The 12,790-nt window shown below is 34.0% G+C and overlaps 1 protein-coding gene across 1 annotated transcript in view; it reads left to right on the top strand.

Moving 5' to 3' along the window:
• LOC106463015 overlaps positions 1–12,790 on the top strand; it is a 34,050-nt gene that overhangs the window by 5,627 nt on the left and 15,633 nt on the right. Inside the window, exons 3-4 of the mRNA XM_013922983.2 lie at positions 3,005–3,110; positions 3,528–3,710. Coding sequence (XP_013778437.1) covers positions 3,005–3,110; positions 3,528–3,710 — 289 coding nt within the window. The remainder of the gene's footprint in view (positions 1–3,004; positions 3,111–3,527; positions 3,711–12,790) is intronic.

Here is a 12,790-nt window from a genome sequence, read left to right as displayed (position 1 = left end):
TAGGCAGAGCACAGATAGCCCATTATGTAGCTTTTTGTATAACTACAAACAAACATAATTTTTCTGTAAATAAAGAATTAACAGTTGTTATAGATTTTTAATTCAAACAACCTGTACATATAATTTTTAAAAATAAGAGATTTATCCGAGTTTATATTTGTCTAAAGTATACATGACCTTAAGTACGAGTATCATAGTCACCCTTGTAATTAAACCAAATGAACCTTCACTTATAAAATTAAAATGGGACAAAACAAAGAAGTATCGCAACGTTTCGCACAAAGATGGCATAACATCAAGTACACAGTGCAATTGGTACAGTGTTTTTGCACTCAGGTGGAGTAAGGTCAAGTATACAGTGTAATTAGTATAGCATTTCACAAATATGTGGCATAAATCAAGTACGTGGTTTATTAAGTACATAAAAACACATCATAAATCAGGTTATGTACAAAACTTCAACCTTAAAACAAATAAAAACAGGATGTTTGGTTTTTAAAAGGGAGTTTCATCTATGCAACCTAATAACCCTCATTAAGATTGCGTTGCATAACTTTATCATCTTTATGGGGAACATTGACTTTTCAACTATTTTGATCATGATCCAATTTATACAAGTGTTGGAGCGCCCGAGGATGACTCTCATTAATCGTGGTAGTTAAGCGCCGTTTTCAAAAAAAGAAAAAAAAAATCCTCATAAACTGTTCATTCTATTATACACCGTATCCTTATGAAGTGGTGATAAAGTGAAACCACTTTTTGGTTTTTCGTTTGACGTAGAAAAATACAATATTTTCAAGAAATAGCTTAGTTTCTTTTTTGCTATGATGTTAGCAAAGATCTTAACAATTTTGGTGTGTTATTAAAGTTGTATATCTGTTGTGGCTGGTTAATATTCTACATATAATTGCATAAATATTAACTCTTTGATAAAATGTTATTGTTATAATTCTTTTTTATGTATTTCATACACACAGAGATCAAAACAAGTCAGGTTTAGGGTTGAGACACAGCAAAGATGATATTGAATACATACAATGCTTACTGCTTTATTCGTTAGTAGTTATCAGTAATTCAAATTTGAGTTTATTGTAGCTGGAAATACACTGATTGAAAAAGTTTCAGCAAGGTATGGCGAAAAATGTCACAGATATTTATATACCTATATTTTAAATTGCTTTTTTTAAAAACATAGCTGTATAGCTTTAGTTTCTCGGGACTGATTTCCAAACTTAAAAATCATGTGGAAACTATACGTTTTGCTGAAATGTTAAAAATTATTTAAAACAGTAATTAGACACTTGTCCAGACAGTAAAGCTAATACAAAAGATAAAACTAGGCGGTATTCAAACTTATAAAGCCTTGTGTTGGAATTTGTCAATTGAAGAGAAATGGAATTTAAATTATGACAGCCTAAAAATGAGAATGATACAGAATAAAATTACAAATCTTTTGGGATAGATTGAATCAATAAACATCACCTCTTAACACATGTTGTAAGACTACTTGTATATAACTAGCATTTTACGTACAACAGAACTGAAACATGATTGGCTAAACTTTCCACGGTGCAGAGTTACTTCACTTAGATGGTATTTAGACCTAACATCCCCAGAATATTTTTAGCACTTTTAAAGTTCCTCTTACCTGTATTTCTCAAACTCAAAACGAGGGCAGCAGTCCGTGAGATCTGTGGTTTGGGAAACTTTTAGCAGCAAAATAAATTGATGGTTAATATTTTGAGTCCATCAGTTTGTCTCTATCATAATTTAACCTCCATCATCTTCAGAAAACTAGAAAACGTTCATTTGTTTTTAAAATATCATAATAATTTGAAGTTATACTTGAGATCAGACTAAATTCAGCTGGAATGGCCAATAGATTTACTATTGCCGAATGAAGACATAGCTGGGTAAGTTTGCATGGTTATTTACTTCAGAAGAAAACATGCATACACAACAGTGATGTTTTTATTTGCGACATGGTTTTAATTAATTCAATACCAATTCAATGAAATCTTTATTTTGGCAGTTGATATTCTGTTTTCAAAATGCTTTGTTGTCACAAGTTATATCAACTTTGGCTGAGGTGACTGAAAACTGCCAAACATTTTGGTTCATGATAGAAATTAGTATTTCTTTTCATATAGTTATGAGGCCCGGCATGGCCAAGTGGTTAGGGCACTCGAATCGCAATCTACGGGTCGCGGGTTCGAATCCCCGTCCCACCAAACATGCTCACCCTTTCAGTTTGTTTGGAATTTCGCGCAAAGCTACACTAGGTCTATTTGCACTAGCTGTCCCTAACTTAGCAGTGTAAGACTAGAGGGAAGGCAGCTAGTCATCACCACCCACCGCCAACTCTTGGGCTACTCTTTTACCAACGAATAGTGGAATTGACCGTCACATTATAACGCCCCCACGGCTGGAAGGGCGAGCATGTTTGGTGTGACGGGGATTCGAGCTTGCGACCCGCAGATTGCGAGTTGATCGCCCTAACCACCTGGCCATGCCGGGCCTCAGCGATAAGACTGGGGGACTACAGAGCAAAGATAGCGTATTGTGTAGTTTTATGCTTCACAAGAAACAAGCAAAGACTAGATAAGTTTGTTTCAACAATGGTTAAGTTTTAATATTGAAGTTTCAGCGTAGTAATGACATTGAAATGAACAATTCCTTTTACTGATTCTTTCTGTGTTATACTTTAAGGTAAATCTACGAAACTCTTGTCTTCACTTCTCACCTGATTGCATTTCTAAGGAATGGTATATCTTCTACCCAATTTAAATGAACAAAAGAATGATTAGTGTCACTAAAAAAATACACTGATTTATATCGCACTTTTACAAAGTACCCTTTCTGAAAGCTTGTTAAATTGGGTAAACCTTATCTCTAGATGCGTGCACTAACTCCCTACGTTTCTGCTTGTTTATCTTTTTAAACTATTTATTCCAACTGTAACTATACAATTAGCTATTTATGTTATTATTGGCCTACCTTACAGAGTCACCCTGCTCCAGAAACAGACTCCACTAACAAATGGGCTTGTCACGCCTACGAGCCAGCATCAGACACTGATTTTGACGGCTACGCTACTTTTCCTAGAAGAAGTAAGTTTGTAATTAATTAATTAAAAATGTCTAGATTTATTATTCTACATTATGGTTAAGATAAGCAGATACATACATTTGGTGCTAATGTTTTTCTGAATCAGATAGCAAACAATAATTACGTACTGTTAAATGTCGAATATAAGAAAAACGGATAACTAAACGCATGCGTCCAAAGTAAATCCTTTTGATAGTGTTGTTCCGCAGGCACTGCTAACAATATCAAACTTATATCTACTATGTTCGAACTGTCTCCTGCCACTATATCTTAAGATATTTTTGAAGGAATTGATATTTCTAGTTATTGAAATTACAATGCCCAGACACATAGAAACAATTAGTAGTCATATAAATTCCCTACGCAATCCTTTCGTTGTTGAATCTCGTGTATTAACGAATTTAAGCAATCTCTTTCAGAAAAAATGTATTCATCTTCGAGCTTTTACGAAGATCCGAGTGCGAACTACCCGACTGTGGAGGAGCAAGTCGAACTTTGCCGAAAAATTGCCGACTCTCTTTCTGCTGACAAGAATCAGAAATCACGTGGAGCCAATATGTTCAATCGAAGAGTAAAAAGGTCACAAAAATGGGTTCACGAAAGTAAGTTATTTGCATTATATCTAGTTTATTTCTACATGTGAAGAATTATAGTGTTTTTGGTAACTTCATATTTCTCAAACGATCATATCCTTTATTTAAAAAGTAAACATTTTGGATTAAGTAACACAGAGTAAGGGCCTGGGAGTATTAGATTTGGAATTTTCATGACTTTAATTCTCCTTTTTTTAGCGTTTTCTCAATTGAGTTTCTCTGAACAGCGAGTCTAGTACTTTGTTCGTATATATATATACAAGACCCTCAACCAACACACACACAATAAAGGGAGTTGTTTTAGCGTAAAGCTACACAATAAAGTATATGCGTTTTGTACACCACGGGGAATCAAAACCTGGATTTCAGCTTTATAAGTTCGTAAACATAACGCTGACCCATTGGCGGACAGATTGAATGAATGTTCTGCCTTATTATAATTCATTTTAAATGCAACATAATAAGATCATGAAATAAAATCAATTCACATATAATGTTCATTTTATTAGTTCAAAATGATATATTTTTTGGCGTAATTTTTATTCTTACTAATTCAATCCTTGTTAAGCACAAGCTTCAAGTTTCAACAAATACATTAATGTGAACCTAAGTGTTCATTTAATCAGCAGAAGAAATTTGTATGCTTTTGCTCGTTTTCACTTGCACGTATTTTATTATTATTATTAATTCAATCCTTCTTAAACACGAACTTCAAGTTTCAACAAATACATTAGTGTTCATTTAATCAGCAGAAGAAATTTGTTCGCTTACGCACGTTTTCACTTGCACGTATTTTTTTTTCTTATTATTATTAATTCAATCCTTGTTAAACACGAACTTCAAGTTTCAACAAATACATCACTGTGAACCTAAGTGTTTATTTAAGCAGCAGAAGAAATTTGTGCGCTTACGCACGTTTTCACTTGCACGTATTTTGTTTCATGTGCCTTTTATAGATGAGACTCGCCTGACGTCAGGAGCTACATACTCGTACAAACATAAGTATGTGTCTGTACAGCAAAATTTCCATCTGCGAAGTTAGTCATATGATTTAGTTTAAAACATGTGTACGCTTACTTTCGGTGATGTAATACATGTAACAACGAAAGTGTAAAATATCTGCTCAGCAGAAATAACAATAAGAAGCATTTCAAGCATGAGGTAACTGCAATAAGGCCAGAACCAAATCACACGTAGAACTAGTAAAAAAAACAAAAAAAAAAACATTTACATCAACAATCATATGCGCCTTGAATATTGTGTCATCGTTCTAAAAAGTTATGTTCAAAAATTGAGATTATTACAATCTCTCTCTATGGATATGCATTTTGAATTTGAATTTTTTTTTCTAAGTTTTACTATAGTACTCTTAAGATGTATTTGTCGATAAAACATATATGTATCTTATTTGTTTAACACAAAAACCTTTGGGTTTGTTTCTTTTCCATACAAAAGAAATAGTTATAAAGTTTCACCAAAACAATTATTTATTCGCATAAAAATTACAGACATTTGTTTCTATTCTCCATATATATTATTTTATTATTCATTTACTTACTCTTTGTGAAACTTGTATTCTTAATATTTCTCTTATTAGCTTATTATTTGCTTTATTTATGTTTCTTTTCTTCGTTTATTATTTGGTTATGTCTTTGTTTATTCGTTTACTACTTATATTTCTTTTTTTTCGTGTATTGTTTATTTATATGACTCCTTATTCATTTAACGTTCGTTCTATTTTTTTTCTTTTACCTATTTACTATTTAATCTGTAAATATATTCTATTCGGTGTTTCTCGTCTTAATATTTAATCACTATGTTATTTTTATTAATGTTTTATTTACTCTTTATGATTAATGTAATCGTTTTTTTATGTAATCCATATGATATTCCTATTCCTTTATTGTTTACTTTGTGTGGGTGTCAGTTAACTTGTATCAACTGGAATATTTGCTTATTTTTGTTGCTTAATATTTCTTCGGTGTCAGAAACTATTTTGCATTGAAACACACACACACACATGCTCTTTCTATGATACTACAGGTACCTTGTTATTACCTTCAATTTACTTATTCATTTAATAATTTACACGTGTTATTTTTCATTAGAATGAAGAAAAAGTTATGTGGTTACACTAACTTGCGTGTGTAGTTGCATGAATTTCACTAAATAAAGTCGATAGTTTCTATATGATCTACAGCTATTTTGTTACTCTTGTTAATTAATATTTTTCGTTATGTTTCTGATGTATTTATATATTCAATATTAATGAGGCATTCTGGTTTAATTTTATATTTTACGATTAAGCGATATACAAATTCATTATATTACACTGTGTGTATGATTTATCACGTGAGCATTATTACGACTTTAATATTTTGTAGCTCTTAAAAGCTTGGTAAGTGTAGCGGAAAAAGTTTCTTGTATGGAAAGTTACACTTAAAATCCCATGTAGTTGCTAATCTTGTATGACTTTAATTACAAAATGTTAAAACTGCTCCATTTATTTTGTGATTTAAGTGTTATCTATGTAATTAAAAGACTAATGTGTGTCAGTCAATTCAATAGAATATGCTTGCTTGCTCAGACAGAAACTCAATATTTCTATTGGCTAATTATACAGTGGTACTTTTACGTCTATACGAGTACAAAACTACAATGTTTATAACACCAATTTTAAAGACAGTTATTTCAGTGACATAAAGAAACACGCAAATGAAGTTAATTATTTACCTTTCCGTAGCTTATAAATAACGCAATACCATTAAGTATCAATCCAAATTTCAACAAGCACCTAAAAATCGACAATTAGGCCTAAATTTTAAATACGCTTCGTACACGAAGCACAAGTTTACCTGCTATAAAATCTACGGCAGTTAGCCTTAATAGTCAATACCACAATTTCATTCATTTTCGATGCTCTATAGCTAACACATTGCGCGAAAGAAAATAATTACAGGTTTTAGATGTTAAACAAATACAACCTAGACAAATATACACAAAATAAGTTTAAAAAAAAACATGCCGACAGTCGATTTTTACATTTCTTGATACCATAATTCTAAAACTTCACTGTCCTATAACTAATATCCGTTGTCAACAATCAATACAGGCGCCTAAAAATCGACAATCAAGCCTAAAGTTTAACGATAATTTTAAAAATTCACTATTTTATAACGTCGCTTTATCAAGAGTTCGATCAAAAAAAAATTCAAAGAACTTAATCAAAGATGGCGATTATCCATATAGAAAAGAAAAATTGTTGTGTGCAGAGATACATTTCGTTTAGAGTCATTCCATGGTTTTTCCCTCATTTACTTTAAATTTAAATACAACAACTCAATATTCAGTTTACTAAGTTTTGGTTTCATTCATGTCCGACTACATAATTCAACAACAGCGTTATTTAAAGGATTTGTCTATTTAAAACATATACCCTTCTCATATATATGGTATCCCACTTAATAATGCCGCATATGTGAAACAAATCTTTGAGATTTGGCTCATATGGCACAGCAAACGCTTCTTATGCTGGAGGTCAAGGATTAAGTCCTATTTATACCCATTTTTTATTTTTGCTAAACAATGTTTCAGTAGTCAAATAATTTTAGTAAATACATCGTACGTGAAGCACGAGTTTCTCCCCCGGTTAATTTTTTATTTCGTTTATTTTAATCACCAAAACATGACCATTGGATCTGAAGCTCGTGTGACGTCAAGTTTAAACTTTTGGTCCAAGTTAATGAAAACAACGTATGAGTAAAAATTATTATTATCTAATCGTTCGATATTTTATTACATTACATACAGAACTTTCGACCTAATTCCTTTGAGATTGTTATGCAACTCACAGACGAAAGAAAAACAGCTTCTGGGTAATTCATATGAGAAAAACAAGTATTTCAAATTGAACAAAATTTATTGCAGTATATTTCCTACATCGAACAATAATAATAATTGGACATTTCCAATTCTTCCATGTATTATAATAAACAGCGTATTTCAAGATATGCACAATTCTAACTAAGACTACTTTCTATCTCACTCTGGCTACTTAACTTACTTATACAATATTCTAGAATCGTACTCAATAGTCCTCCTGTGGGATAGCGGTAAGTTTTCGGATTTACAACGCTGAAATCAATGTTCGATTTCCTTCGGTGGACACAACAAACAGCCCGATGTGGCTTTGCTATAAGAAAACATGAACACGTACTCAATAAGTTGAATACTAAGTCTAAACAGATATAACACCTGAAATATTGCTCAAGCACAAAATCGAAAGATAAGCTCTAACTTTATCAACAATTATCAAATAAACTTTGAATTATAAATAATTCTAACTCTTTGAACATTTTATATCCAGCGGTGGACTGGATTCGATTAAAGTAGTCAGTAATTCAGATAACAAGATGCTTTTTAGGGACGAAAATTCAATACTGAATTAATGCTGTAAGTTTATATATATATATAAGAAAACTTCAGTGTTTGCTACTAAATTAACCTCCAAAATGAAAATAGACAAAAATACAAACACAAATTGAAAATAGTAACAAAGTAATCTGAATTTATACATGTCATTAATGATTATCAAAGTAAAAGCAGTTTCCTAAGTTCAGTGCTCTTGTTGGCCACTCTATGAAACATGTTATTGTTTTCAAACTTATCCACAAGATCGGTTTTCATGGTGATCACGTTCCCCAATGGCTCAACGATAAGTCTGAAGGTGAGCACAGCACAGATAGCCCATTATATAACTTTGTGCTTAACTACAAACAAATAAACATGTTGATCACCACCAAGTTTTCAAGGTGTTATTGCATTACCGAACTTCTGACACTTGGTTTTATTTTATTAAGCTTCGAAAAGCTACTCTCACAAGATCTCGAGTGATTGAAAAAGTAAATACTACCATTTATGCCGGAAAAGCGAGTTACAAAGATTGTTTGTGCAGATTATTATGACTCAAGTAGGCAAATATGTATCTAACACAATCCTTGAATGAGCCATAAATGAATTCTTTCTTCTTTTCGTTAACCTTTTATTATGCTTCTGGGAATACACTTTCTCATTATCATTAGGGAGTTAAACCAAGTTATGTCGTTCAGTACGCCCCCCAGTGGCACAGCGGTATGTCTACGGATTTACAACGCTAGAAACTGGGTTTCGATACCTGTGGTGGGCAGAGCACAGATAGCCCATTGTGTAGTTTTGTGCTTAACTTCAAACACACAAGCAAATCGTTCAGTGAAAAATCTCCTGAACTTTGGTCAAGAAAAAGCCAGATCTCCCATCTGCTTGTCTGGCTGATGCAAGTTTAAGAATTGGCGTAACATGTCTATAAGCTTAACGAGTGGATTGGGTGGCGGTAACTATTCTACATCCGCAAGCTTTGTGGTTTCAGAAAAATAAAAATTGAATCCGGTAGAGAAATATCAGCAAATAATTATTCGCGTTTTGAAAATCGGTTAGTTTAAACTTCCTTGTGGCGCATTCAAAACCAAGTTGAAAATCTCAACTCTATATTCGTCAACTGACGCTTCTGGAACCTCGTCAGGAACAATCCCTCAAAGCATTCTCTTCTTACGGCGAACTCCAACTTCTGGTTAGCATGTGTCAGTCCGCAGGATATATCTGACCCGTAAGATAAGTCAGTGACGTCTTCGACAAAAGTATTTATATACCGCAAGGTTTTAGCAAAATCATTATTCAAACCATTAATTTGTGACCTAGCCGTCTTCACAAATTTACAAGCAACAACACAATTCAGGCCAGACGTTTGAAGGCATTTTGACAAAGGAGCATTTATGCAAAACAATCGTAAGTAGGTTTGTGTGGTTAGAATAGTTTCAAAACGTAAGAATACGTGTATTTTGGTTTATTTGATTTTCGCCAAAGCTACAAGAGGGCTGCCTACGTTTGCCGTCCCTAATTTAGCAGTGATAGACTAGAGGAAAAATAGCTAGTCAACACTACCAACCGCCAACTCTTGGGCTACTCTTTTACCAACGAATAGTAGGATTGACCGTCACTTTATAACGCCCCTACCCACTGGTTGAAAGGGCTAGCATTCTCGGTGACGAGCATTTGAACCCGCGATCCGCAGATTGCGATCTTGAGCGCCAAAGCCACCAGGCCATGCGTATGAATACGGCCATATATGGCGTTTTAAATGGATTGCAACGTCACAATTAGATGAAATTACAACGTGGTTAAGGTATCTCTACGTATATCACCAAATCCTTTGCGTAGAGCGCTACTTTTCGTCCATCATCTGGTAGCTCCTCGCTTAGAGCCAGTTTGCTCTATCCAGACTATCATCATTGTATATGAGTCCTGAAACAAGTTTGCACGACAATTTAGGTTATCAGATAAATTTACCGACTCTATGTTAATAGACGTATTGTCTCCTAACACCAGGTTTCAAACATGCACATGGCATTACACATGAATATGGCCTGATGAAGCTGTTTCAAGCTAAGCAGTAAATCCGCTCATTGCCGTCAGTGCTGCCTGAAATGCGCTTTTTAACATCAATGTTGTGGCTTTCAAGTGTTTTCTGCAACAAGTGAAACCCGACTGTGTATCCACAAAAGTCAGAAGCCGTTCCTGTAAGACTCCACTGCTTACGTATGGGACTATAACCGAGCACTAGTCCATTGTTGTAACAGCTTGAGTGGAGTCCATCTGTACAGAATAGATTTTAGTTTGTCTCACTTCCTAGAAAATTTGATCCTAAACCATGCCCTTGGATATTCTTTACTTGCTCTTCTCTATTACTTTTTACAGGTGGTCTTTCGCAGTTTTGAAATTTCGCCAGTAATAGCACGAGTACAAGAAAATTTCTGCGGTTGACACTCGGTTTGTCTAGCTTATATGCTCCTTCATTTAAGCCTGTTTCCCAATAACTTATTCCCTGCTTTGCAATGGTTTTGGCAACCATAATTACGCGTTCGATGATAACCCGTCATTGTATAACTTCCTGTTTTCTTTTCTCTCTAGCAGACCGAACCAGAACTAAATCGACACCAAGTATTATTATCCTAGCTCTCTCAGCGTCACCATTGTTTTAATGCGGCTTCTTCCTGTCATGTTCATAAATCCTAACTTAGTTGTGTATCCCATTCTCATGTTCATAAATCCTAACTTAGTTGTGTATCCCATTCTTCATTCCGATTAGAAATGGACTTTATGAAAGCTACCGTAAAAAGCAGAATAAGCTTTCCTACTCCGATTAGACGGTATAGCAAATATGAATGGAATGTACTACAGATTTACTGCTTGGCATCAAACACCCTCACCACATCATATTCACGTGTAGTGGTATGCGAATTTTTTAAACCTGGTGTTAGGGGACAACACGTCCATTAATATTTAATCCGTATATTTATTTGATAACCCAAATTGCTGTCCAAACTGTTTCGGAACACACATACAAGAATGTTAGTTTAAATTCAACATAATGGTCTGTAGCAAATAACGACTATCGCAAACAGGAGCTTCCAGATGGCGGAGGAAAGATCGTGCTTTGTGCAGGGTATGTGGCAATAAATCTGGAGATATCTCCAACTCGTTGTATGTTGACCTAATTGTGACATTGCAATCCATTTCAAAAGATTAACAAGTATCTGCCAAGACATGTTCTACTACGAATGAATATATAGTCGTATTCTTACGTTATAAAAATATTCTAACCGTACAAATTTATTTATGACTGCTTAGCATAACTGCTCCTTTGTCTAAATACCTTCAAACTACTAATCTGGATTCTCTTGTTGCTTATATAATAGCGGAGACGGAAATTAATTAGAGAATTGAGTTGTGACTTTCCTAAAACCTTGCAGAATGCTAATACTTTTGCCAAAGACGTCAATGATTTATTTTACGAGCCAGACATATTATGCGTAATTGACACATGTTTGCCAAAAGAAGTTTGGGTTCGCCGTAAGAAGAGAATGCCTGGAGAGGTTGTTGCTGACGAGGTCCCAGAAACGGCAGTAGAATGGATGAAGAGTTTAGATGTTCAACTTCGTTACGAATAACACCCGTAAAAGTTTAACCAACCGATTTTCAAAGCAAGGAGAATTATTTGATTATATTTCTCTACTGGACTCCTGAAATTTTCTGAAACTGCAAAATTTATGGATGCAGAGTATTCACCGATACTCAGTCTACTCGTTAGGCTTAGGAGCACGTTGTGCCAATTCTTAAACTTTCATCATTCATAGACAAAGTCGTATTTGACTTGAGAAAACAAATGGGAGATCTGGTTCTTTCTTAGTCAAAATTAAGAAGAGTTCTCACTGCAAAATATAACTTGGTTTGAATCCCTGAAGACAACGAGGAAGAGGAAACATTCCTAGAAGCGTAAAACAAAGTTAATGAAGATAAGGAAGAAGTCTTTTAACGCTCATGCAAGGATAGTGTTCGATACCTATTTGCCTTCTTGAGTCACAGTAATCTTTATGAACAATTTTGGGATCTCGTTTTCAGTGCTCATTCTTTCCGTTATTCAAACTGGTTGCGAGCGAAACTTTTCAAAGCTTAAAAAATAAAAACAAATGTCAGAATTTCACTAAAACAAGAACACCTTGAACACATGATGATGAAAACCGATCTTATGTACAAATTATAAAATAATAAAATTATTGACAATGTCACCAACAGAAACACTGAACTTAGGAAAATACCTTTACTTTAATTATCATCAATAACGTGTCTGAATTCAGATTACGTAGTGACTCCATTTAAATTGTGTTTGTATTTTTGTCTATTTTCATTTTTGAGATTAATTAAATACAAATTTTGAATTTTTCTTATATGTATGAAATTGCAGCAATTAATTGCAGAATCCATACTGCACCCCTAAAACGTATTTACGGCGTCCTTGTAAGCTAAATTCCTGAGTCAGCCACTGGGTGTAATTTCATGTTATAACTTTAAATTCAACCTTTCTAGAGATATGTTACTTTAAGCTTAGTCTCACGGTTGGACAGCGGTACGTCTACGGATTTGCAACACTAAAATCAGGGGTTGGATTCCCCTCTGTGGACACAGCAGATAGCCCGATGTGGCTTTGCTGTAAAACA

This window comes from Limulus polyphemus, unplaced genomic scaffold (assembly GCF_000517525.1).
Source record: "Limulus polyphemus unplaced genomic scaffold, Limulus_polyphemus-2.1.2 Scaffold1301, whole genome shotgun sequence".
Lineage (NCBI taxonomy): Eukaryota > Metazoa > Arthropoda > Merostomata > Xiphosura > Limulidae > Limulus > Limulus polyphemus.
The sequence above is the reverse complement of the archived record's forward strand: the minus strand, read 5'-3'. Positions and strand labels throughout refer to the sequence as shown.